The 27,929-nt window shown below is 43.9% G+C and overlaps 1 protein-coding gene across 10 annotated transcripts in view; it reads left to right on the top strand.

The window, feature by feature from the left end:
* The first annotated feature begins 348 nt into the window (after nucleotides 1–348).
* Nucleotides 349–27,929, top strand: part of LOC116496971 (voltage-dependent N-type calcium channel subunit alpha-1B-like) — a 280,195-nt gene continuing 252,614 nt past the window's right edge. For all 10 annotated transcript variants that reach the window (XM_032200418.1, XM_032200421.1, XM_032200416.1 and 7 more), the window contains exons 1-3: nucleotides 349–765; nucleotides 3,077–3,182; nucleotides 9,664–9,803. In XM_032200418.1, the coding sequence (XP_032056309.1) occupies nucleotides 506–765; nucleotides 3,077–3,182; nucleotides 9,664–9,803 (506 nt within the window). In that variant the 5' untranslated portion in view covers nucleotides 349–505. The remainder of the gene's footprint in view (nucleotides 766–3,076; nucleotides 3,183–9,663; nucleotides 9,804–27,929) is intronic.

The raw sequence follows: 27,929 nt of genomic DNA, 5'->3' as shown, positions 1-27,929 counted from the left end.
AGGATTGGCTCCGGGCATCACATGCGGCGGGGCCGGGCCGGGCTGAGCCGAGCCGAGCCGTGCCGCGCCGGGCTGGGCTGGGCTGGGCAGGGCACGGCGGAGCGCTCCGGCGGCGGGCACGGCAGCAGCGCGGCCCCTTGGCAGCCCCGAGCCCCGCCGGAGGCACCGCGCCCGGCCGGCACCAGCCCCGCGGCCCCGGCCATGAGGTCGGGCCGGAGACACGGCACCTGTGCGGGGAGGTGAGCGGAGCCTCGGAGCCTTCCCCTGCTCCGGCAGCCCCCGGTGAGAAGAGGAGAAGAGCGAGAGAAGAGGAGGGGGTGTTGGAAGGGAAGGCTTTTTTTTTTTTTTTTTTTTTTTTTTAAATCCAGCTCTATATTTTGGTGCGATCCATCCCGACCCCGCAACTGAAGCCCCCGGAGGGAGAAGTGCTGCGCGCTGTGATGCGTCTTCCTCTCGCCTCGGCTGCCAGTTTGGATTGTAGCACCCGGCTCCGTGCACTGCGAGGATGGCTCGGTTCGGGGATGATCTGCCAACACGCTATGGAGGTGGAGGGCCAGCCGGGGCTGGAAGAGGGAGCAGCCGGCAAGGTGGCCCCCAGGCCGGCCAAAGGATGTATAAGCAGTCGATGGCTCAGAGAGCCAGGACTATGGCTCTCTACAACCCCATCCCTGTCAAACAGAACTGCTTCACAGTCAACAGATCCCTCTTCATCTTCAGTGAAGATAATGTTATACGGAAATACGCCAAGCGAATAACAGAATGGCCATATCCTTTCAGGGAGGGCGTGTGGGCATGGGGGGGAAGGTGGGGAGGGGGTGACTGGGGGAACAGACCCCTCTAGTCAGCTGAGGGTGAGTGTCTGGTGCTAATATAGACGTGCATGTGTGATTCGGTGTGTGATGGGTGTGTGTGACATGGAGCCTGGTGTCCGACATAATGTACGGCCGTGTAGCTTGGTATCACAGAAAATTGCTTCTGTGGGAGCGGCAGAGCGTGCTTTTGACTATGCCAGGGGTGTAAGGCATACGTGAATTCTGGTGTGTATTTAGGTGTGAGATATACAGTTGCATAGATTTGCATTTCCTGTGATTTAAACCAAATGCAAAGGGATCTGTGAGATTCCTGCTAATGAAACCTGATTGTTATTTCCATCTTAGAGCCTTACAACTCTTATTTCTCACTCTGAATAGAGGAAGAAACGTAAGATAAAAATGGTGACACCTTGGCATTGAAGCTGCACTGATAGTAGAGATATCGATAGCCAAGATACCTTGCAAAATTCGATTACAACCATTACAGCTGGGTTTTTAGTACATCACCTCCTGAATGCATTGGCACCAACATGAATCTTGTCACTTTGAACTAGGAACCTTGCCTAAGCTTAGGGTGTTCTAAAACAAAAAATAAAAAAAAAAAAAAAAAAAAAAGCAAAGCTTCGTGACAGGAGGAGGCAGTAAGTGGAGAGAAGGCTCATCTGCTGTATTGTGAAAAGGGCAGATGCTTTCTGTCTCAGAACCAGCTTCTAGGCCAAGTGAGCTGCAGAGATCTTCCTTAGAAGGGGGCTCTGCTTGTAATAATGCACACGGTGGGGTTGTAAGCTGTGAGAAAGGGAAGCAGGCTCTTCTTCCAAGATTATTTGAGGTTACCAGGGAGTAGATATACTATATGAGTGTGTGCGTGTGTGTGTGCATGTACGGGAGTGCATTACACTGGTGATCTCAAGGGAGCTGGTTGTTTGCTTTTCATTTAATATCACACACCTAATAATCCCAGCTAACATCAGCAAGGCCTCCTCCCAGCCTCCTAGCAACACTTTCAATTGCCACAGAGGCCGTTCCCTTCAGGCTTCCCCAGCTTTCACTTCCAGAGGGGCTAACAGGAAAAAAATATACCCCAGTAGAGTGAATGCACTTCCTTTCCTCCTGAACCAACAAGCTCACACACGTATCGATCTCTCTGTCCCTGTTATAAAATCACAGGCAGGGCTGTATTTCCTTATCCACGTCTCCTTCCCTGCATTCAGCCTGAATAAACAAGCTCCAAAGCCCCAGTGGCAGTCGGAGCAGTGCATTTCCTGCAAGGCTGGATACGGTCTGCTCCCTGCCCAGCCCTTGGGTGCCCTCTTCCTCGCTCGGCGTGGGGACGGCACCCACGGTGCTGCGGAGGCAGCCTCCTGGCAGAGCCCCCGGCCGCTCCCCGCACCGCCGTGTGCCCAGGGGGCCTGGGCAGGGGTGGCGCTGAGCGGTGCTGAGCAGGAGCTGACCACGGTGCTCATCGGAGCTGCCCGTGGTGCTGAGCAGGGCTGTCTGCGGTGCTGAGTGGAGCTGCCCGTGGTGCTGAGCAGTGCCTAATGGAGCTGCCCATGGTGCCGAATTGAGCTGCCCGTGGTGCTGAGCAGTACTGCCCGCGGTGCGGCTCCGCCCTGGGAGCTCAGGGACTTGCCACAAGCCAGGGCTAGAGGCGAGGGCAAGAGGCGTGGGGGTACCTGGTGCTGGGTTAGCTTCTGTCCTGTGGGCTCCCTTCCCTCGCACAGCTCGATGGGGTGCTGATTTGGTTCTCGTCAGGAGCAGGCGTTGCGATCTCACAGTAATTCGTGTTTTGGCCCAGCATAGATGCTCTAAATTGAACTTTTCTAGCCCATTACTTGTTTACGCTATGCGGTCAAGTTAAACGGCAATGTTTAATGTTAATGTCTTTCTGAAAAATATTTTTTCATGTGACATCCAGCTGTGTTATTTATTCTGTGGCAGTTTAGCATGTCATTTTCATTTAAAAATAATAATTAATAGCTTTTTGTTTCTTTTGGACCTTTTCTTTTCTTCATCCCTGTTCCCGTACTCCTTGAGCGGCTCAGCTTTTGTGTAAGCCACTAACTCTCACAAAGAAGAGAACCAGTTTCCTACTCTTCTTCCAGAGACACTCCAGAAAGAACTGAGGAAATCTAGGAGACTGAATGTCTTCAAAACAGATGAGAGATCTTTGAACACGCAACTAATGTAACTGCTTAGGTAGAAATGGGATTTGGATGAGGTTCTTCCTATGTTGTCTAGTTTCTTCTTTAACTTCTGATTCCTACTCCATTTGAATACATGATTTTAGCTACAATCATAGCCAATTGTATTGTGCTGGCTCTGGAGCAACATTTGCCGGATGGAGACAAGACACCTATGTCAGAGAGATTGGTGAGTTCTATTTATTTATTTAGATTTTTTGTTTCTGGTCTGATACAAAAAGCAATCAGCCATCCAGTGTTGTGGGTGCTTGTATCTATTTTTAAGATCTGCATGCAAGCAAATGGCATTGAACTGACAATCAGAACAAATAAGCTAGTGACAACAAGTATAACTATAACCTCCCAATCCCATCTCCACAAGAATGCTTCATCACTCTAGCCAGCCCTGCCCAGCTGCGAGAAGAGCGGGACTTTACGGTATATCAGAAGAGCAGCAAACTTGGGTTGTCTGTAGACCAGGACAGGAAGGGACTGCCAAATGCTCAGAATTATCTGTAGAATCAAATGAACCTCTGTGCTATTGTCCCAGAAAGTGGTAGAACAGAGTATCCTTTTAGGCTCGCGTGCCTTTCAGCTCTCTTCCTGCTACAGCTGTATATCAAGGACCCTACAATACAAACTTTGGGTTTAGATTGTAACACTTCTCTGCCAAAAAAGCAGGAATTTAGGAAAATAATTTACCAGCAGGCTTTATGGTAATGAACTCAATTACCTTATTTCAAAGGAAATATAAAAATAGCTTCAGAATCATTCTTCCATTTACCACCACTATAGGAAAAAAAGGATAATATTTAGTTTGATTTTTTTTTTCTCCTGCTGTTAATGATCTGGAACATCTTTTATGCCTAAATGCATTAGTCCTGGTTTATATTCAAAGGATGAATAAATATGTATCCATATGTGTTTTACATGTAGATATTAAATAATTGAAACAGAGATAATATTAGCCTTGCTGCCAAAAGTTAGAGCCTCTGTCTTCTGGTTGCTACAGTTTCCAACGCTGGTCCATACCAGTGGGCAACTTTCACAATCTCATTCTTCAGAAACAAACAAACAAACAAATATAGTGTGTAAGTGATAGATCTAGAAAGAGCTTCAGGCTCAGCTAGTTCAGACTGCCTGTTTGGAAATGTATCCACTGATACCGGTGCCCACTTACATTGTATTTGCTAAGTCTCTTTTTATGTGAACAATTTCTACTTAAGAAATTATAAGGAAAACGTGAAGAATATGTGTTGATCTTTTTGCCATTAGATGACAATATGTCTTTGCATGCTTTGGGATCCGATAACAAGGATCCCAAATCCAGATCACAAACCCAGTAAATCTGGGTTTGTGATCTGGATTTGGGATCCTTGCTATTGGATCCAGATTTACTGGGTTTGTGAGCAAAGCACAGATTTAGACTCAGGACAATGTTTGAGCTGGAGAAATGCCAGGGTTCCATCTATGGTCCTTGAATGTATGGACTAGAGGAAAGGTAGTTTTGTGAATTTTCTGGCTTGGTAAATCTTTGTGATATGTAATTTTAAGCAAGGGGGATTATAGTTACCATGTTTCTATGCACCTCTATATCCCTAGATTTATAAAGGGATCCTAGATGCTGTTTGCTGGTCCTGTTCCCCATTGCATTAATTCCATGCCTGGTACTTGCATGTACACTTTCAGTTTCTGTCCCAGTCATTACAAAGGGGGGCAGTGCCATTACCAGCAAACAGCATAAGATCACTGAATGAGTTAAATGCACAGTCTTCACCATCAAGGTGAAGGCTTCATCTTCAAGGCTCTGCCTTGGCAGTGAAAGCAGAATTAACCCTTGATTTGTGTCCCAAGTACTGCTGTGCAGCATTGTCTTTGATCCAGATACTCCAGGGCCATTTTAACTAAAGCACATTTGTAACTGAAGTGTAAAGGGGTTTATCATAGAATGACAGTGAGGATATTTACAAGTCATTAAATTTTCTATTTCAACATATGCTTTAAAAATTAAACATTGTGGATACAAAAAACTGTCTTTTGGTTTTCAAAGTGAAACTTCCTTAGAATGCTCCAGTCGCTTCCACAAACTGTAAGTTGTTTCACTGAAAATGTTATGAATCCCTGTTAAGCTATAGTGGGTGAATATTCCCATGTATTTTCAGGGTTGTTAAGCCAAATTATAAGTCCATATATAACAACAGGTGCTTTATTACTGTCTTTGGCAGGAATGGAATTGGATTTTTAAATTATTATTATTATTTTTTGGTTAATGATTTACAGATATATCTTCTTTCCTCCTGCGTTCATTGAATTGGAGTGAGGTCTCATCACTGAAGAGTTAATCACATCTTAAGGATGAGATGCACATCATCAATGTTTTACAACTGGGAGATGTAGGCAGACTTGTTGAAGAAAAAAAACACAGCTGCAGAGATACTTTGTGCCATAGGTAGAAAGACAAAATCTTAAGATTTTTGTCCATTTGTTAAAATTGAGAAAAAGACAAAGGAGGAGTCAATAGAAACATTTTCATTATTTTTCTCTGCTGACCAAGATATTCCTCTATGTTTCTCCCCAGAGACCCAAGATACGAACCTGCAATGCAATCTCACTTGGCTGTTATCTGTGCTCATGTTACCTGACAAGCAGGGTTAATTGAGCACATGGGAAGAGAAAGCGATGTCTCAGTATATGCAAGATTTCAAGAGTTGCAATGGCTGAGTTACAAGTAATCTTTCTCAGTCCATCTTCTGTATGTAGTGTGTTACACAGAAAAACTGCTCATACCTACCCTGTTCCAGGGCTTGGTTTGTTCCTAGCTCTTTTTGCCTAGAGCTTCTGCAGAACTGGAAGCATATATGCTTATTGTTCTACCAGATTGGGATGGGGGAGACTAGCCTGTTAATGAAATCCAGACAAATTATATCCAAATGGTTGAAGACTTTGTCAAAACACAACCATTCAGGTAGAAATGTACCTTTGAGTGATTCTTTCACTTTGGAGGGATGCCAAGTGAAAAGGTGTGGAGGGAATTGCACTGAGTGGCCCAGCACCTGGTGTTCAGAGCTCCAGATGTGGCAAGGTCTGAGGCATGAATGGCCTCACAGGTGGATGCCTTGCTCATAGTGTTCTTGGCTGTCCAACCTGAGGCGTGCTAGTGCTCTCTTTGTCTCCCTCTGAAATTCTCTGTTTTTCATGAGAAGCTGCAGTAGATCATTAATTTGTCCCAGCCTGACAGAGACAGTGTCAGAACTTACAGGACAAGAAATCTATTTTCTGCCCTGCTTTGGGGCACACCATGTTTGAAGACACCAGCGGGTCTGTAGGATGCTCGTCTGCGTGTCACTGTAGGCTCTGAGTATTTGGCTTCCCCAGATGGTTTTGGTGTGAGGGCAAAGCATAACTGTTTTCTCAGATATTCATCATGACAGCTCCCTCACTTGGCTAATGGATTTAATTCTTTATGCTATCCACAGGCACTTTGTGCAGTCATATGTGAGCTGTTCATATTAAGCTTTGCATGAACAAAGCCTTACACACCCAAACCTATCAAGGCTGTCACATCCAAGGGCCAAGGAAAGACATTAGGACATGGACTAGGAATAGTAATGACTTTCCAGACTCAGAAGTTGTTTCTGATCTGAAACATATTGATTGAATGTGTGTTTGGCCCAGTCTCAAGCTTTGCTGTGTCCACAGCAAACAACCTGCTGGCACAGCTCTGGCTGCTGCCCAAATTCTCCACCCTCCTTCCAAGCATACACACTGATATTCATTAACACCTGCTTCCCCACACCCAGCCTCCTGTCTGAAGGGGGCTGCAGGATGCCCTGGCAGTAGGATTTCTGAGCCGACAGCTCTGCCCTTTCAGTGCTGCTCAGGGCAAGTCACCCAGCTCCTCGCACTCTAGCTCCTTCCATCACACACAGTAATGCAAAAATCCTTTTCTTCAGCCACAGGCCCCCACTACCTAGTGGGGCATTGTTTTGTTTTTCATCCCATCCTTGTTACTGCTCTAATTCTTATGCTGTTAGATTAAATTTAGACAGGCTTTAGAAAAGACCCTCTTTCTAGCCCCTCTTTTTTCCCCAGCTACTCACTCCCAACTCTATCAACGATAATTTTTCTTTGTAATAAATACCCAAGCCCATCTGTGATCCGTCCTGCTTTCTTAGAAGCTGACAATAACTTTTTTTTTGACCCACTTCTTAAAAGCTCTGCATAGTCTTAGCTTTGGGAAGAACATATTCTATAAAATCCTTGAGTACCTGAATCGTGGTCCTTTAAAGCTGTGAGCTGTAATCACAAGGCACCTGACCTAGATTGAGCGAGCGGCTGCTGGCAGAGTAGGTGTAAGGCTTTCAGGAAGTGAGGGAGTAAGGTGGGAGAGTGTGTGTAGGTAAGGTGGTGGTTTCTTTTTTAAAAATTTTATTTTAAAGATGAGTAGTTTTTAGAGGCGTACTAGTAGATGTAGGAAGGGATGTGAAGGTTGGGCTCGGTGGGGGGCTTTGTTTGCAAAGACTTTGTACGTTTGTTGAGCTAGAAGGGGTGGAGGAGCAGGTAGACTAAGGGAGCTGGAGTGCTCCTGTGTGCATAAGGGAAAGCCGAGGAGCAGGAGCAGTAAGGTAGCTTCTTCTGAAATCCCAAATGACAATTTCTGACCTCTCTTCTTGTTTCCTTCTTTTCTGTACTTGCTTGTAGTCCTGGGATACTTCCAGCTCTTGTTGTGGAGAAACTGCTAGAAGAAAGCTCTTATTGCATTGTGTTTGGGGAGGGTCAAAAAGCGTCTGATAGCTGTGCCTTATGCCTGTTTCTTTGTGGGTAAATAGCACTGGGCTGACTGGAGTTTCTCAGTCTGGCAGCTGACAGGCCCTGAATCCTCTGGGATCAGTGAGGTTCTGTGGAGGAGCAGAGAGCTTGGAGGCTGCTGTTTGTAGAAAAACCTTGGCTGAAGGAGAAGCCAATTTTTGTTTTCTCCATTACAGTTGAAGGGCAACAGTGTGATCTCAACAGTCACCTGCTCTGTTTTGCTGTCTAGCCAGTTAGTGTGCGTGTGCGTGATCTGCAGGTAGCTGGCCCTCCTGCCTGGCCACAGCAGAATGGGAATGGGGAGCCGTGAGGTTAAGAAAGGTGGAGGGGATTAGAGATGTTATAGGGTGAAGGATAGGGGAGAATTGGGGTCACTGAAGTGTGTGTAGGGTGCTGATTTGTTGGAAACAAATCTTTTTAACTCAGCCACTGATGGAAAATCCTGTCCAGAGGTAGTCACTTCCAACAGCTTAGAGGTGCCGTCAGTGATTAGTGCTTCATGGTTGACTTGCTGAGTTGGGTACACATCGATGTGCTAAGTGCTTAAGCCTCTTTGGGAGGGGTGTGCTATTATGCTGCTCTTCTATGTGTGAAAACCTGGCTGTCTGTAACAAGTACCGTGCCTAAAGCATGGCCTGTGTGCTGGTGCAGGGTCAAATTTGAGCAAGAGTTACTATGTTGTAAAAATAAATGCTTGTATCAAAGCTGTTCCTTTCTTTGTTCTGTGACCACAAACACTTGACATTCATGTTTTTTCTGCACAGGATAACTAAAATCACCTTTTGTCATTAGCAGAATTGCAAATTGTAAACAACTGTGCACCAAACAGCTTCTCAGCTCTTTGGCTGTAATGGTCAGAAATGCCAAAGCCCCTGGAACAAAGATTTCTAATTTCCTAATTTGTGAGTTTGCTTCCTTCTGGGTAGGGCTGCTGTACTTCCATTGCCGTCAGCAGAAATCATGGATCTAAGACACACTTGGAAATTGGATACAGAGGCCAAAGCTAATTAACATGTTCTTGAAACTGATGCCTGGTACTTTCACCTTTTACTTTGTTCTCGTTTCTTGTCCACGTATTTCTTCCAACTTTGAATAATTGTATTTGGCACTGCATTTGTGTTTAAACTCTTATCGATATAATACTGAGGGATCTGGTGCCAAAGATGGAGAAGATGTTTAGTAAAGCCATGGAGACTAAACTTGGACTCCTCTCATGTGAGCTAGGGCATGGAGCTGTGGGCCTGAGACACAAATTTTACTGCTTCTACTATAACAGAAGGGAATGAGGTTTTCTCCCTGAATTGGTTACACAGCAAAAGAAAAATAAACGAATCTGCAGCTATGGAAATTAGGAACAGAGAGGGAAAAGAGTGAAGTAAGAACCGATGGAATAAATGATAAAGATATAATTTCCTGCCTGCGTTTGCAAGCTTGCTGTGCTGACTGTTACTTCTGAAGATATTCTTTAGTTTCTGTTTCCTGGATGAATTGCAAAATGCGTGTTTTCTTCCATGTCAATAATTACAGAAATGTGGTCTCAAGTTTATATTTACCCTTGGAGCAAGATTTCAGTGTTGAAACTCCTTCCAGAATCTTGAGTAATGGTGCAAAGTGTGGGGTGAAACCATTGGAATAAAGGCAAATAGAGTTTTCCATGCAAAAAGCCAAATCTACCTTCAGAGTGAATAATTCTGAAATCTTTCTCTGTGCTTAGTTCCAGTACACTTGAACCTTTTTGCTTCAACTCTGTCCAGAGGGCTGAAAAGGGCATGAAGTTGGTGCACATAGTTGCTTATATAATTGCTGATGCGAGTGCAGAAGCACAGGTATCTCCTTGACACCTCTGATTTTATTCTTTTCAGGATGACACTGAGCCGTACTTTATTGGAATATTTTGTTTTGAAGCTGGTATAAAGATCATCGCTCTGGGGTTTGTTTTTCACAAAGGCTCTTATCTCAGAAATGGCTGGAACGTGATGGATTTTGTTGTGGTCCTCACAGGGTAAGTGACCTCCTCTCGCCCCAAGTTTAAAGGGGAGTCTTGCTCTGATTTGTGGTGTTCTTACACTACAGGTTGGGGTGGGAGTGGTTGTGGTGAAATAGTACTCTAAAACTGTATTTGTGACCTTGCTGTCTTTAAATAATGGTTATTGTGCTGAGTGAGTCACTTTCAAAGCATTGTTTGAACCAAGTAAAAAGAAGTTTTGAGGATATTTATTTGTACATATGCTGGTATGTTTCTCATCCAGATGCTCACTGACGTTTCTCAGGCTTTGCAGGTTCTAATTGCCACTAGGTACTTGAACCTGATTTAAATCAATCTTTCTCCTGACATTACAGGCTGACTTCAAAAGTCAATGTGGAGTGAGCTAGCAAATTAAATGCATCCCATCTTTAAGCTATTATAACTCAGAAATCAGTGAAGTTTATGCAGGAATGCATTTGGTTTACTACAAAATAACTTTGCTGAAAATAATTCAAGGAGGGCACATGTCTTGTAAGGCTGCAGCTGAAAACATTATTTGTGTTTTGTACCCTGGTTGAAATGATACTACTAATTTGTTTCTTGGAAATGCTCACAGTTTTGTTATGCATTGCAACGGTTTCTATTTTTATATACATGTACATGTAAGGTACGGCTAGTGGATAATGAAAATGCAAACATTAAGTAACTCTTAAAGTCTACAAATTGCGCTTTAAAGCTCCAAATGAAATGTTAGGGTTTCCAAAGGTCTGCGTGAGGTCCTGATCTTGGAATGATCTTGGTTAATTTTTCCCCATGAAGATGAACCCTGGTTCTTGTTATTAATAGGCGCTCATTTCACACACCTGTGTGTGACGGACATATATATTCTTTGGTCTGCTTAGTGGTGTACAGTAGGATGCTGGTAGGAAAACACTTGCATACATATACAAATATATTCATTAGATGCATTAGCACTGTAATTCTATTTGCATTCAGTGTATCATGTGATACAGCAATTGAGAGGCCAAAGGGAGTTCTTTATGTATTGAGGAAGAAAATAAATATGCAGGGCTTGATCCTCCTGCTGCTGGGGCTGGGTATTTAATCAATAGAAACTTCAGTGGAGCCACAAGCAGAATCAGATTTACATACTTGGAAACATAGGGGGTACTAGGATGAAAAGAGAATTAATACAGACGTTACAATTATTTGCACTGATGGTCTGTTCTGGTTCCTAGTTTGCACTATGCCCTTTTGTGTGTTTAAAAAAAACAACAACACACACACAAAAACCAAACAAACATTAAAAAAAAAAAATAAATCACTAAATCAAGGCCCTAGTTCTGGAAAGGACTTTGGCACATGTTTTAATCTACCCTTCAGCAAAACATTCAAGTACATGTTTGAATTCAGCTGACTCAAACGGTTCCGTACTTTAGGTTCTACGTAAAAACTGTCCTGAATTAAAGCCATATAGGTATTTGTTTGGACATGATTTTTTCTGTTTTTTAATGAACACAGGCCAAGAATCTAAAAATGTACATTTAAAAACTGCCTAGCTGTGATGCAGACGTTCAAAGTTTTGCAACAGCATCTGAAACACTGTGTGCCATGCTTGTGGAGTCACAAACAACTGTGCAATGCTATAGGCGTGACACGGGCATCTTACTGGTGCCAGTTTTATTGTGAGCACTGTTTGCAGCGCTGTTTGATCTCTGAGCATAATTGCGGAATATCGGCTTGATTAGACAGCTGTAATAAGGAACCCTGTTGCCATCTGCAAACACGCGTATTCTTTTGAAGTACAATCCTGTTAACGTCAAAGCTTCTGGTTTCCAATGGTGATGCTAGCTGGGCTGCATTGAAACTGTCTTGTACATGGACTTCCCACCAGGCAGGCCGTGCAGGGAAAGCAATGTGTAAACCAGTCAACATCAAGCCCAGGAGTTAGCTCTAGTGAGGAAACCCACAGCCTGCTAATCTGCTAAATTGAGGCCTGGATTTAGCGAGGTTCTTAAGCTTGTGCCCAACTTTTGGTGTCTGAGGGGCCCTACTGCAAACACCGAGTGTGCTTGGTTAGGTAAATGCTTAGTTAGGTAAATGTCTGGGGCTGTAATTGCAAACCCACTGTTAATGTGGAGACACCTATGGTAGAGAAATAGCATTGAGAGGGGAGCTGCAGATTCACACGGGAGGTTAAATTAGTATTTCCTCCCTAGCTGGCTGTGTTTTGCTCTGAATTTCCTAGATCCTTGTGTTTTACCTTATTCCTGTGTTGCCATTGGTCTGTGCTAGAAAGCAGAAGCTCCTCTTCCTCAGGCTTCCTTCAGAGGCTAGAAATGCTTTCAGCCACCCATTATCTTCCTCGGCTTGGCTAGCTGATGCTCGAGAGGAGCCTGAGCATGGCCTCTTCCTGGAGTGAATATTGCTTGGCATTTCTGCATCGAGACACCGAAGGCAGGTTGCTGAGTAGAGATGCTTACTGCTAACAGCCCTGGGTGTTTCTCCAGGGAGCTGGTGGCACAAATGAAGCTTTCATTTTCCTTTCTGGGGAAGGTGATCACAGATCTGTTTCAAAACAAAACAAAAGGCAAAAAGGCAGAGAATAATAAAATAAAAGGACAGTGCTGAACTTGTGCTTTATGCATTCTTATAAATATGGATATGCAGGATATCAGTTTCTGAAATATACTTTTATTACTCATAATCAAAAGCTTTCCTTTGCCGTTTGTGCAAGATTTCCACTTAAAAATGTTGCTTCATGCTTCCCAGGCAGTGATCAGTGTTCAGTTCCCAAGCTCAGTTTCACACTGATCTTCAATATTGTAGAAGGATTTTGATTTTTCTTTTTTTTTTTTTTTTTTCCATGTAAGCAGGAGAGATCATGAAATGCATTTTCATGATATCACATGCAGAGTTGTATACCTGTTAATGCTGGTGGGTGTACATTTTTAAGGTAAATGGTGAACATCAGAAAATCCAATCTCACTTTCAGCATTTAGCTAAAGCCCATAAAAGCAAAGAGCAGCTCTGCTCTCGTTGGCTGTTTCCATAGGAAGAGGGCCAGCCAGTGTCTGGGTGTGTTTTGGAGGAGGCTGTGGGGGAAGGCACTGCACTGATTGAATTTACCCTTATGTAAATGTTAGCGATCGTGCAGTAACCCTTCCCACTTGCTTCTTTTTTGTCACCACCCCTTCCATCGCCACTCAAGGCCTGCGTACTGTTATTACTGATAAATATGTATTTTTTTATTTGCCTGCAGTGACGGACATTTTGCTTGTCAAAATCAGAGAGTCACACTTGTTAATCAGAAAATAAATCAGGGTGCTGTTATATGCAGCCAGGATCAATATCCTATTGAGCTAAACTGAACACTAATAGACAGTGGCCCCAAACGGCTTGGTTTGCTGTTCCAGAAAACACTCCCCCGGTTCTTTCCACAGCAGTGCCGCGGTGCCTTTTTCTCATTTACTTTCAAGGAAGCCTGCTGATCTGCTGTTAATAAAGGCCTGGGAAAATAATAGATTGCTGCTCCCTGGAAGATCTTTTCCTCTGTAATTTTTTTAGTTATTTCTTGTAAACTCCTATAGCTGTAGATGAGTATCGAGGAAAGCTGCCCTACTGCGATGTGCTTTTTGCTGTTGTGGAGACACACATTTTATAGCGCCTGCTCATTTTATTTTCACGTTTTTATGGGCTTGCATTTGCTCCAGTGATGACATCACCCGTTAGCAGCTCTAAATCACACAAGAATGCAATTGCCCAGTTGGCCTGGGACTATATGATCTTAATGTACTTGTCCCAAGGGAGGAGAAAGGGGATTTTTTACTCTGCTGCTGCAACCTGTCTTCGGGTGGAAAACTCAGAAATCCACAGCTGTCTTGGGAACCAAGTCCTCCCCACACCCACTGCCCTCAGTTACATGGCAGCAAATGGAGGGAGCCTGCATTCAGGACCTCTACAGTTGAAACCTGTTTCTGTTGGAGTTATTTATAAGATTTCTCCTGGTGTCCTGAGCTTTGGATAAAATGGCCTGAAGCTGGGTTGAACTACGAGCTCCTCTCTCACTGGAGCTTGTATAATAGTGTGGATTCTAGGGGAAGAATGAGAACAAAACATTATCTTCCTATTATCTTCCTGATTCCCAAATTTCATAGGTATAGGGATTTTTGAGGAAAAGATGGGTGTGATGACTTTTAAACTAGATAATCCAAGTGGACTCTCCTCCTAGGCTATATTTTGGAATCTGTTTATAATTTTGACTGCATCATATCCTGGATAAAAGGTTTCATGATCTAACTGTGGACCAGAAGAGAAGCTACCACTTATCCCATTTTTCCCATCACTAGCTACCTGGGGTTTCCCTTAGAGTCTTCTGGATTTTTTTTCTGTATGCTTTTGGTTTTATGAGTTTCCAGCTTTTCCCCTGTCAGAGTCCTATGCTGCCTGACCTCCCTTGATCTGAGAGCTGCTCTGTGTACCACTGACCTGTGCTGCTGTTCTGCTCCTTCCCTAGTTTTAGAGTATCCTCTTGGACCAGTGACCGTGACCACATGCAGTGTTTGTCCAACACTGAGAGCTGCTAAGACTGGTATAAATAAATGTAGCACTTAACAAGCTCATGTTCTGTCCTTTATGAGCAGAGTTAGTTTTTTTTTTTTTTTCTTTTTTTTTTTTTCTTCATTTAATCAGCCTGCGTTGAACACTTGAAGAGTCCTGGTTTGTGCCTTGAGCCAGTTGGATCAGCTGTCTGGATCTCTGGGTGGGACTGGCAGAGACAGCATGTGCCAGGCCGGGAGCTGCCAAATGATGTGCACAAAGTATCTGTGCAATTACTGATGTCTCAGGCTGTTGGGAACAAATTACAAAGGCTAGAATTATCTTGATTGTCTGGATGACAGAAATGTGCTCCTAGCCTCACTGGTGATGCTAATAATCTGGAAGGTAACTCTTTTAATAATAAGGACCTGTTCATCCTTGATATTAGCTTTGCTAGTTACCAGGATCATCTTCGTATGTGGGCAGTCTGAGATGCTATTCCTGGCGCAGTGCATGAGGAGCAGCAGCAGTCTTGGTTGCGGTGATGACTATCAAAGGGGGAAGCGTAGGTACAATTGAGGCTGGTCTGTACGGCAGGCTGCAGATCTCTGATCTTTCAGCTTGAGATGGATGTAGGTCCCAGACAGGATGTGGGGTGTGATGTGACTAGGAAAGCACTAGGAAAGTGAATGTCTGGATGAGGGCTGGGATTTCTAAAGCTGTCAAATACACGTAGCTGCCTGGAGTTTCTAGCATTTTTTCTTCACACACAAATCTCTGTGCATTCAAAAGCCTGTAGAGTAGGATGGCTGAATTACAGGGCCTGTGACTGGCATTTGTGTACTCCCCAGAACAGTTCAATCCCCACCCCCAAATAACTGTAGAACGTAATAATCTGAATGCCTTAAAAAAAAAAAAAAAAAAAGTAAAATCTCTTGAAAGTACTTCCAGCAATGCTTTAGACAGTATGCTCAGCGCTTTCTTTATACTATCTTTATAAAGCCTTAGATCTAGACACCTAGGGAATAAAGGAGGCAGGAGCAGGGACATGCAGATTTCTCTGTGCCTTTCCTACGTGGACCTTCTGGCATGTCTGTGCTAGAAAGCAAAGCTGAGCAGCAACAGGAGCACGGAAAACGGATACTTTATGAGGGACAAGCTTCATCTTGATAAATTATCACATGGAAAACAAGTAAGTCTCTTTGCATGGTTATACAGTATGGGTGGTGATGGACGAGGGCTGTGATTGCTATTAGCATTGTGCACATGAGTCATGCTAAAAGCAAAACCTCTAGATTTTAATGGAGTTGATCACTATTTCCAATTTATTTTATGCTCCAATGATGAATGAATACTTGCTGGCTCAGCAAAGCTAAGGGTACCTTCTGAAATTAAATCAGATAAAAAAAAAAATGTGACAAGGGAAATGGAATTTACCTGCTTTCCTGAATGCAAGGTGTTAAGCGGAGGTTTGGCAGGTGTATGGGAGCTGTGATGGAAGAAGGCAAGAAACCAATTTTTTTTTTTTTTTTCAAGGCAGAGAAAACAAGTGGCTGGAAACTGGAAGAGAAGAGGGCATGTGAACAGTCTGAAATAGTTTGAAGTTGTCCTGTTGTCTGTCACTTGACCATCTGGGCTTTTGGGAAGCTGAAGCCACACTGGGGAGCTTAGGAAACAGCTTCCATCAAAGGAGAAGACACTGGAGAGGGAGAGATGATTTATGGTCTCTAAACTTACTTTGGCAAATGTTTCTGCTTCCTTTTATCCACTCTTATGACCAGTTTTACCCAGTGGGGCAGCAGTTTACTTGGGGACTGGTGCTTGCTTTCTATATGGGTTTGTCTCGCAACAACCAAAGGGGGTCCCAGGCTGTACTGTGCCCATTGGGTTGTTAATTAGGGCTTGTGTTTCTCCTGTTACTTACAGTGGCTTTTGTGCATTGATTTTGTTGGGGTGGGTAGGGGAGTTTGAGCAGGTAGGTGTGTAATTGTGTGTCTGGCTGCTAAATTGGAAGGAGACTTTCCTGAGCAGAGGAGGACTCAGGGCTGTGCTCAGAGGAAGGCTGCAGATGGTCACGGACCCTCAGAGGACCTGCAGGTGGGTGCAGCCCCTCCCTGGCAGATGTCAGCTCGAAGCAAGGCTCTGCTCTCCCTGTTGTGGCACACTGAACACTTCAGGTCAGTGTATTTCTCAAGGGCAATAAGTAATGAGATTGACATGCTTATTTCTTACTGTATTAGAAGTGACTGCAAGGTATTGAATACCTGGTATGTAAACTGATAAATGATGGGTACTGTGCAACAAGCCAGAAAGATGAGACACCAACAAATAGCTTTTCTCCAGATGGAGAGGAAACACACACATTTCTTTAGTTTCCCATTTTTGTGCTGATTTCCATGCTTTGTGCCTGTTTATGCTTCTCTGAAGGTTTTTGCCCATGAAGAGGGGAGTGTTGGATATGATCTGAAGGTGCCTCTGCCTCCCTGACCTGCAGGCTCTGAAGCTGGACTGCTGTGTGATAAAAATGGCCATAGCAAGTGAAAAGGAGGTCTGCTTTCTCATCACAGCCAGAGCTTAATCAAAGCCAGCCAGGATAATTAGTCCAGAGTCCAGACACTGTTTTTAGCTTTTTTATGGCTCTTGAAGGGAGGAAGGTGGCAGGGAAATGTTGTCTCTTCTGAGTGGACCAGCTGTACTATGCAAAGGCAATCATAGAGACTGCAGGTGTGGAGAGGACTTTGGACCTTGTGATCTGTCCCTAACGTCTGATCCTACCCTGGCAGTCATGTAGTGTGGGCATCTGCTTAACTGCCTGCTCTTCTCTATAGGTGGAAAGCATTGCACATCTGGCTGCTGTTACAGCTGGGTATAAATGGTAGGATTACAAAATCAAAACAATGAATAAAAATGCAGATCTGAAGTGCTCTAATGTTTATTTTCTTACTCCTTCCCAGTTAAAAGGGAAAAAAAGCAATACAAATCACCCAAGCCCTCTATGTGGTGTTGAGTGCTGTCTCATGATTAGATGTGGAGGAGTGCAGGATTTTCTCAGGCTCGTGTTTCTCAACTGCTGTTCTTGCTGTTGTGTCCCAGTTCCCAAGTGGCCAGCTTTTGATGGCAAAGTGCCTCCTCATCTGAGATGATAAGAACCTGACTGTGATTGTTGAAAAGAAGGAAGATTTAGAAAATCAGTCTAATTTTAATTGCAATCTAATCCTATGTGCCAGGAGCAACAGCATAACGTTTGCACAACCACCCTTGAGTTCACCACTCACCCCCAAAGGATTTGGTGTGTTGGGACCACCGTCTTCCCCAGGGCTCTCTGAAAGCATCCAGGAAATTTAGTAGAGGTGGAAAACTGGTCTTCTGCTTTTTTCTTGCTGAATCACTAACAAGGTGTTTGGGATGTCCTGACCAGGGCAAGGCTTCAGTGCTGGAAACTGGAAGCAAGAAAATGGGTGGATCCAGATTTCTGTGTAGGTAACCCAAGCTCTGTGGTCAGTGCCTGGCATGTGGGTACCTGGAGATGGTCTTTGCCCAATTCCAACTATCCTGGATATTTTCTGTGTTGAAGAATTTGACAGAACTAGGATCAAGGAAAGGGTTCCTCTGTAAATGAGTTCAGTGACAGCAGGGTGTCACTGCATGACACTGCATGAACTCCTGGCTATATGGGAAGGCTGCTTTCATGCAGTGGGGAAGCCTGGCAGCTTGGGCTGAGAAATAAGTTCTGCTTCCTACTTGTGGCACGTGTCAAACCTGTAGTGTGAGCTAGAGGGTTTGGAAAGCTGCCTGATGCTTGCAAAGGAGCCTGGCCAGCTAAATATTTCCTTCCTGACTTGGTCAGGCTAAACGGCTGACAATAAATGGCTTTGTCTCCGTCTCCCACCTCCATTTCTATGTATGCAGGTGGTTAGGTCTTCAACTTACTTTCCAGTTCTAAAAGAAAAAGGGAAGATTAAACTGTCTTTTGTCTGTTTCCCATCTTGAACATCCTGAACCAACATCCTTGAATAAAGCTTTTCTTAAGTTTGGGCATGGGAGCTTAGGAGGAAAGCTGTGAAAATGATTAAAGGATTGGGAAAGAATCTCTATTTAGGGAGAAATGAAAAGGCTGAGAGTTAAAATTAAGAGGAAAGTCTCATAAGGGTAAGATAGTTCAAAAAAAAAATAAGAAAAGAAAAAAAGAAAAGAGGAAATTGTGTTTCTCTATCTATTTTGGCAGGATGCAAAAAGAATCGGCAAAGAAATTGAAGTTTTAGAACTCCTTTACTAATGGAAATATAATTAACTCATGGAACTTGCTGTCACAAGAATTTGCTTCAGCTGGTCTGTTTTGGTTCTTGAGACCTAAAGAGCCTCAAGATCATCAAGATTCACCAGAAAGGAAATGGATTTTTGAAGGAGGATGATTAGGCCCTTTTACTTCCTGCTACTCCCTGAAAGGAGATAGGTGGAATTCTGAACAGACTGTTTCATAATTGTCCTTTTCTTTATCTTGTAACTTCTTCTGAATCATGCTGGAGAAATGATTCCAGAGCAGCAATCCAGTCTGTTACAACATGACCTGTGAAATGCAGCAGAGTGTGTCAAGGGCTAAACTTCATCTCTTTATACATGAAACAATATCAATAAGAGTAGTGGTATTCCATCACTTAATGTCTGATTTAAAGATCAAACATCTTTTTGCAAGCTGTGCTATAGCTTAGAGGAAAAACTTCAATGCTTCAGTACTGTGTTAAGTGTGCCCTCAAAACCTGCGGGGCCAAGATTCAGGGAAAGATCTGGGTTTGAAAACTGTCACTCATTGAAAATGAATCCAAGGTAATTTCTGTCAATGGCACTTTGATAAAGGTGCTCTGGTTTTTGGGGAGGAGCGTGGATCAGGCTACACGCTGTAGAAGTGTTCCTGCTCTCTTTCCATGATGGAACATCACCTTGACCTTGTGCTGGGAGGAGAGGGCTCCCCTTGGCTGCAGTCCCTAAACTTTGCAGGACTTGGAACATAGAAGCAAGTATTGGAACATCTGGCAGATGAAATTAGCTTGTCAGACGGGGGACCTTATCCTGAATGAAGCACTGAGCAGGAATGACAACACATCCAACTGCCAGAAATCAGGCACCAAAGCTCTCATGCTGGGTAGTATTGTTAATGTACCTCCATCTCAATACCAAGACAAATCTGACTCTTTTCTGGCCCTCCAAATTGCGTTAAGAGTGGTAGCCAAAGGCTGTGTGGCAGTGACCTATTTCTGCACTGGTAGATGGGTAACACCTTTCTTGATGGGCATCAGAAGTAGGTCTGGGGAAAAGATGGATGTAAGCCTGAAGTCTCAGTTTGATAGGTGTGTATCATTGCATCCTGGCTGCTATGGCTAAAGGTTCTGCCTTCTCAAGGAGATGATGCTAGGGACAAAGACTGAAGTCCAGCAAACTCCTTAAATGTCTTTTTTTTTTTTTTTTTTTTTTTTCTTTTTAAATCACGTTATCTTTGAAAGCTAATAAACACGTGCTCCGAATAAGTGATGCTGTATCAGCCCAAAAGCATTTAGCTGATAACATCTGTATCTTCATCACTTATCTATGCAGATTATTGTTGCTCTGAGAGATGTGTTGAAATGAAAAAGTTTGCCTTTCTTGTCTCCTGATGCCAAATCCAAGCCTTGTTTACAAGCTTCCTGGGCAGGAGCAATACATTCCAGAAGTTCTAGCCTGGATTGTCTGGGTGAATCCTGAGCTTGTTGCATAGTTCAAGTTTATTTTGCAATAGAAAGGAATAAAATACTTAAATTGGTTATGTAAAATCCAAGAGGATTTGGAAAGAATAAACTTAGCTATCAGTTGTGGAAAAGATGATAAAAAACCTCTTTATGATCCCCTAAGTCTATTATTAAAAGAACACTATTCTTTTCCTCCTGGGTTACAACATTAAAGCTAATTATAACAGGTATAAAATCATGGTAACCCCTGACTTTCACGAGAGGTGAAAAGGACAAAGGAAGTTGTCTGATCTAATTTTCTTGCTTTAATTGGGAGACATGAAAGAACATGAGACTATAGCTGCAGATAATGCTGTGTCTGAGACAGATCCAGGATAATACAGTTTCAGTTCCCTTTCCTAGCAGATTGAGCAATGGAGTGGGATTTTTGGGTGTCTTTTTTTTTTTTTTTTTTCTTTTCTTCTTTTTTTCTGCTTATTCCATTGGCTAATGAAGATTTGCAGCCATTGCTTTTCCCTTTTGTGTCCATATTTCCATCCCTTTAAAAATGAAGATAACGATGGTACCTGAATTCATAATATACTAGTGAAAAAGACTGTTTGACAGTATTGAAAAGAAGTGAGTTTAAAATCTCTCAAAAGAAGTAAAAATAAGTCTTCAAAAACGTTGAAATCAAGTGAGGAAAATTTGAATCAGAAGTAAAATAAATGGCAACAGCATAATCTTCTAGAAATGCAGATGCTCACTCACAGTGAGTGGGAGAATTTTGCATGGAGCTCAGTGTTCATGTACCACGGGGAATGTGTTAAAACGATGGTGTGCCACACAGGGGAAATTGCAAATGTGGGTGTCTGTCAGATTTTAACCTGAGAAAAGATTGGACCTTTGGGGGAGGTGACATGCTCTGAGTCAAAATGTCCAGAAGTATTGTCACTGATTTGCCAGAGAATAAAAAAGGAGTGGCTCAACTCTTGCTGGAGCAGAAGTGGCTGAGTTGAGAAAGACGAATGCCAGCTATGGCAAAGTCAGTCTTTCAGGGTAATGTCCTGGCCTTGTGAAACCATGGGTAGAGTTTGAAAAGTTATGGTGACTATAGGTAATGAATAAAAAAGAGAAGTTGGAAGTCTTTGCCCAATATCTCTTTCCCCAGGAAAAGGATGGAGGCTGCAATGGTTTATAGCAGGATGAACATCTCTGGGAAAGCAGCACTGTCGAAGCCATTGGCTATAACCACTGGCAGGGTTCAGCTGTTTGGGTCTCGAAGGCCTGATCTGAGAAATCAGCCAATGTCTAGGACTTCTCTGGGAGCCCAGAGAACAAAAGCAAACAGGGCATGTATTTTCCCCTTCCCTTCCCTTCCCTTCCCTTCCCTTCCCTTCCCTTCCCTTCCCTTCCCTTCCCTTCCCTTCCCTTCCCTTCCCTTCCCTTCCCTTCCCTTCCCTTCCCTTCCCTTCCCTTCCCTTCCCTTCCCTTCCCTTCCCTTCCCTTCCCTTCCCTTCCCTTCCCTTCCCTTCCCTTCCCTTCCCTTCCCTTCCCTTCCCTTCCCTTCCCTTCCCTTCCCTTCCCTTCCCTTCCCTTCCCTTCCCTTCCCTTCCCTTCCCTTCCCCTCCCCTCCCCCTGAAAGTCTTCCAGTTTATCAAATTCTGTTTCAGATCCTCTAGAGTTGCTTTCTGATCTTGTTTGTGTGGGAAGCAGGAAAAAACCTTCCCTTGTACCAGGGAACTCCACTTTTTGTAATTACAAACCTCTGATCTTCAGCAGTGATTGGATCAATATTATGTGGAGTGGAATACGGGGAATTAGTGTCCCTCTTCCAGGTCAGCAACTCCTAGTCCATTAGCAGGAATGGATAACACCCTACATGTTTGGAAACCTTTGTTTTTAGGGAAGAAATTTTAGGTGAGGCTTAATTTCAACCTAATAGCCCGTTAAAATCTTCACATTCGTTTTTGAGAATGCCATTAAAAATCAATTACATTAATGGGGCTCAGTTGGAGATGTTCTGAAATATGGATAGGATCAAGGAAAGTGACTTTGAAACAGGGCTTGTGGTGCAGCAGCCATTTGCTTGGTCCTCCCAATCACATCTGTATGGAACAAACATGATCCTTGCTTTTGGCAGCTCTGCAGAAGCCAACCTAGCTCTTCAGGAACAAGTGGCAAGTATCATGTACTTTGGTGTAAACCTATTACCAGTGGGGTTTCGAGGGAGCAATCCTTCTGCCCTGCTATAAATGTTAACCCCCAAGTTACAGATGGTTTGCTTGCATAAGGTTATCACATCGCTATCAGCTCCAGAGGTAGTAGAGACTCCCTCCTTTGGAGGCCTTCAGAAGGTGCCTGGACATGGCCCTGGGCATACTGCTGTAGGAATCCTGGCTTGTGTGCTGGAGTTGGACAAGGTGCACCCAGATGTCCCTTCCAGGCTTAACCATTCTCTGATTTTGAGCTCCATCAGGCCTTGATCATCCAGCTCTGTGCAGCAGGTATCTGAAACCCTAGAGATATCTGGTACTCCTTGCAGTATGACCATGGGCTTGCCACTTCACCATGCAAACTGGTCCATTTGGCGTCTCTGGTCCTCATCTGTGAAATAACCGCATTGCCCAAGTACCTAAGTGTGTTGAGAGGAGGAATGTTTTGGAGTGTGATTTCTCCAATAATCACACCCTCTAGTAAGGAAGGATGCCTGGCTTTCTGAAATGGCCAGGTAAATAATGCTGTCCCCAGCCTGCCTCCACTGAACAATGTTTTTACCTCCAGTTCCCAGACTACAACTCACCATGCTCTCATCTCATTTCATGCACGACTGTAGCTGAGCTACCATTTTTCACATGGGAAGCACGTAAAACATAGGCTGCACACCTGTTCTTCCTTTACAAACTGGATTTCTTAGTGGTCAGTGGATCTCTTTGTTCAAAAACAGAAAACAATTTCTGAGAGCTAAGAATGGTTTGTGGGAAGTTACGAATCTTTGGCATTGTGTGATTTCCAGACTAGAAGTTCATCACTGTGCTTTGGGGGGGGTGGGGGATATGCTGGAGATAGTCACCCCTTCTGGCTCCTTTGGGCAGCAGCTGATGTAGAGATGAAGATGCAGAGATGATGATGCAGACCTGCTGTGGGAAGGGCAAGGAAGTGGGGGCAATGTAAGGAGGGGAGTAGTATCACTACTGGGGAGGAGTGTGCTTGATTCTTGTATCTGAGTCAAGTTTGCCCTCCTAGTTCCTAAATGGGGCTTGTGAGACATTTGCATGGATGTGTCCCTTCAGGTTTCAGATTAAAAAAGCTCTTTCAGGCATTGGAAACTGATCTTTCTTACGCCTTCTGCTCTGGATGTATGAGAGGATTGGGAGAAGTCATCTTCTGCCCATGGCTAGGTTGTTCAAATCACCTTCATATGCTTTGTAAGGGGATCCTTACATATGGGGGGAAGACCACTTATAGCATTAGGCTTGTTGTCCTTGCAGGCGTTGTGTAGGCAGTGCATGTGACACAAAGATGAAACCTGGGCACTTCCTTGTAAGGCTGATCATGACCTTGTAAAATGGAGGTGATGGAGGATCCCCTCTACTGCTGCTTCCATGGGGCCCAACTTAATGAGTGCCCATGCTGAGCTCCCCTTTTTTCTGGAAGTGGTTAACATTGCATTCACCCTGCTGCTGGCATGGGAATCGTGACTGAAGCTGGGATTGCAGTGAGTGTGCTCGGAAAGACTCTCTACCTGGAGCCTTGTGGCATCAGGATGGATGGATAGAAGGGGACTGGGCAAGAAACTGCAGTAGCCAGAGCAATTTGGTATGAAGAGAGCATAGAGTCGTAGAATGGCTTGGGTTGGAAGGGACCTTAAAGATCATCTAACTCCAACCCCCCTGCCATACCACTAGATCAGGTTGGTCAAGGCCCCATCCAGCCTGGTCTTGAACACCTACAGGGATGGGGCATCCATGGCTTCTGTGGGCAACCTGTTCCAGTGCCTCATTACAGTGCTTCACAGTGAAGAATTTCCTCCTAATGTCTAATGTCAGACTATCTTCAGGGCAGAGACAAGGCCTTGGTGTACGTCCCAGTGCTTCTTTTTGCAGGGAAGTTTGTAGGAAGGGAGGAGACCCGTGAAATCCATCTGCCTTGTGCTGGTGTTCCCCAAATGGCGTGTGGGCAGCTCAGCTGCAGGCAAATGGTTTGAGGGACTCAACAAAGAGACAGAGCCTCATGGTGTTTGCAGCCAAATGCTGGGCAGTGTGTGAGTGTCTGAGGTACAGAGAATTTGTCTGCTGAGTGCTAATCTTCACCAGACACCTTGGGTCACGCTCATGTCTACACTCTTAAGGATCAAACACAGAATAACCAATAAAACCTTTAAATCTCATAGAAATGGGATAAAGCTACCTGGATTGCTCTGCATGACCTGAATGAAACTCCACAAGGTGTGTCTTAAAGATCTGCTCAGTGCCCTACCTAAAGCATCAGCGTGGGGCAGCAGGTACAAAACTGACCTGGTGCCCTTCCAAAGAGCTGCCTCCTGTGCAAGGGCATTACCACTGAACCCAGAAGTGATGCAAAAAGGTGTAACCTCGTAGGGGAGAGATGGGTTTGACTGGAAAGGGCATTGCTGCAGACCAGCCCCAGCCAGACTAATGGTGCAACGTTCTTGGAAGCAAGCTGTGTTTCAGCAAATATCCGGAACCAGGGATTTTTTTGTATTTATTTTTTATTTTTTTAGCTTGCCACTTGCTGTTCATTTTCTCCCTGGCACAGGGGCTGTGATTCCTGGAACCCTGGATATACTCGAGAGTGCCTCTCAAACACAGATAAAAGTAATTAAACCTCTCAGCTTTCTCCTTTTTAGATTTGCTGTAGTTCTTCAAGCATAGATTTTAAGATTGGACAAAATGTGCAACCTGAGATCTGACATCCTGTTCCTGCATTGAGCAGGGGAATGAAAGGATGAAGTGGAGACTATTCAGGCAGCCCCAGTGCTGCTCCCGAAGCAAAGAGAGATAGTTGTTTGCTGCCAGGTGCAGCCTTTCTTGCTGTTCCCCTTTTTGCCCCCTGCAATTAAGCAGTTAAATTTAGCTGTCTGATAGGTATTGGAATGGATGTGGCGCAACCACTTTAGTTGTGCAAATAACTGTTATTTTGGCTCACTTGTAGCTCTGAAAAATCAAGGAAATTGTTTCATGCCATACATAAACACTGAAAGAACTGACTTTCAGATGGAAAGTAGATTCAAAAGGCAAGACAATTGAGTGAAATGAGGAGTAACTCTTGTCTAATCTGGATTAAGAAAATTTTTTGGGCTTTTAGTGTTTTCAATAGTTTTGGCTTTGTGACATGAAAATGTAACAACCTTCCACAGAGGAAAGATCAAATTTCAAATGTTTCAGTTCAATGATGTTGACATAAAAAATAAAAAAATAGAAAATCATCTCCATGTTCCCTTCAAGGGGATGTTTTGGCAAGCTTGGCAAGAGTTACTGAAGTAAAGCCATTAATCTAAATCTATGGAGGGAAAAAGAAATCCAACCAAAATAAGCTGGCAAAAGACTTCTATCATGTTGCTGTGATACCCAGCTCCTGTGCAGATGGGGCCAGCAGTCAATCAGAGCATCCTTAAAGATGCCACCTCTTGCAGCAATGTCTTGTCCCTTAATAAGTCTCCGTGATGGCCTGCTACTGAAGTGATGGCCTACTCTGTAAAAGCTGAACTTCGACCTTGTGCTTGCCAATGGAGGAGAACGAGGTGCCCACGATGGAGTGGTTGAGCACCAGCCTGGTGGGAAAGTACATGCTGTGCTGATGGGCTGCAGATGTTCTCACTCAGTCGAATATTAACTTGCACACCTGCTCCTGGAGCCTTTTACAACCCATAAGTGCAGTGTGCGTGTGACAGGTGCCATCACAGCTCAATCTGATCTCAGTGCTTTGCTCCTGTGGGGTGCGGCACAATGGGAAGAGAGCTCCTGGTCTGCCTCAGCCCAGCTGCACCCCTGTGGTGCACAGAAGTGCTCTGTGAACAGCGTTGTCTGCTCTGTGCCTGGCTTTGATCATCCCCATGCTTCTCCACTAGGGTCCAGCTTTGAGGCTGCACTAATCTGGGACTGCACTAATCTCATTTGCTGTCTTTATTGTTCAATGCACAGCCCTGGGTCTTATTTACAGCTCTCCATTCAAACTGGGGGCTGAAGAAGGGAATCCTAATTTCCTTCTGGGCTTCTTTTTATGGACCTCATCGCTATAGTATGAGTGCTTCATGCAAACAATAATTCACTTTCATGACTCCCCTATGAGATAGAATGATGTTTCTTATTTTACGGTGGAAAGGGAGGTATAGGAATCTGAAAGACAAAAGTAACCATTAATTTTCACTTAATACTTTCAAAGCATGTTTTTGGGAACAGCAATAGAGTCGTTTCTCCTGTATACACTCCTTTTCTATCAAGCTTCAGAGCAACAATACAAAGCAAAAGATTTCTAAGGCTTCACATAAAGCCACGGGAGTTTCCTCACAGTCCTTGATTTAGGAAGGGGCTCTGCCACTTCATCAGTTGCTGAAGATCACTCAGACACCTAGAAAACTTCACCCAGAAGTGTAAAACTATACACAATAAGAAGAGGTAGTAGTCTGGCTTTGTCTTTGTGTACTTACCCCATGATGCATAGATGCACACAGGAAGAAAAAAATTCACGTAGGTGATGGTGATAAGGGACATCTTAGTGGACATTTCAGGTTGAAGATGACAGTTTATGCAACTTGTACTGAATGCTCATCTGAAACCTTCTACCACTCATCCCATCATTTAGCCCCGTTTGCCATCTGTTAGTGAAAAGTGGCTTTTAAAATTGTTGGTGATATAGCTGTACTGAGCAGGGAAAAAAACCCTTGTGGTATTATTTCTTTATTTGGTATATATGTACTTTAGAAAGAAAATGTCCAAGAATAATTGAGATGAATCAGTTCTCTATATGTGGATTGCTTGAATATTTAACATCTGAGATCTTGTGAAGCAAAAGGGGCAAGGAACAAACACTGTTTATTTTTAGGATTAGAAAGTGGATGAAGCTGCTGGCCTAGATAGTGTACTCCTTCCAGGAGGAGCAAGGGAGAAAACAACCTCAAATGGAGTGCATCTGTGTCATGGGGAAGATTTTTTGTTTGTTTGAGTTGACAAAAACAGTTTGAGTTCACTTTAAGTTGTTTCTAGTGATGGGGAGGGAAAACAACAACAACAACAAAAACCCACAACCAACAACAAAAACCCAAATCATGTCTGGTAACTCTGAAATGAAATCTTCTTTGCACCTGGTTTCATTTGAAGTGTCTGAATCAAAGCTTGTCTGGAAGAAAAAAAAAAAAAAAAGTAAATGAAGTCCTGCTCCCCATCTTTTAGGCCTGCTTGGGCCAGAGCTGTTGTAGATGGGCTCTGCAAAGGGTGACTCAAAGGCTGCTGTGGGCTTTTTGGTTTCAACAGGACAAAACCTGATATGTTGCATGGCATAGCATGGAGCTTGGATGGTTCCCACCTGCGAGAGGGGATGGGGTGCTCTGGCATGGACATGTCCCTGCTGATGATACCTACTGTTTGCAAGCCTGCACTGAGCAATGCTGATCTTCACCACTGTTAACTGTTGTAGTGTTCTGGGGAGTCCACAGCCCTATTGATGCCAGGGTGGTCCCATTTGTGTTTGAGACAGCTGCTCTGCAAAGGTATTTGTACCCCACAGATGAGTTTAGCACACTAGTGGTTATAGTGGCTGCCCTTGAAAACGATCCTTTTGACTGACAACAAGGAGAAGACAAGAACTGACAACAATTGACCCATGAGTGGATGGCTGAAAATTAACCCTGCCTGCTACCCTCTGCCCCACGTTAATTTGGAGAAACAAGGTCTTCCAAACCCAA

This window comes from Aythya fuligula, chromosome 19, assembly GCF_009819795.1.
Source record: "Aythya fuligula isolate bAytFul2 chromosome 19, bAytFul2.pri, whole genome shotgun sequence".
In the NCBI taxonomy this organism is placed as follows: Eukaryota; Metazoa; Chordata; class Aves; order Anseriformes; family Anatidae; genus Aythya; species Aythya fuligula.
This window is presented reverse-complemented; position numbering and strand designations above follow the sequence as displayed.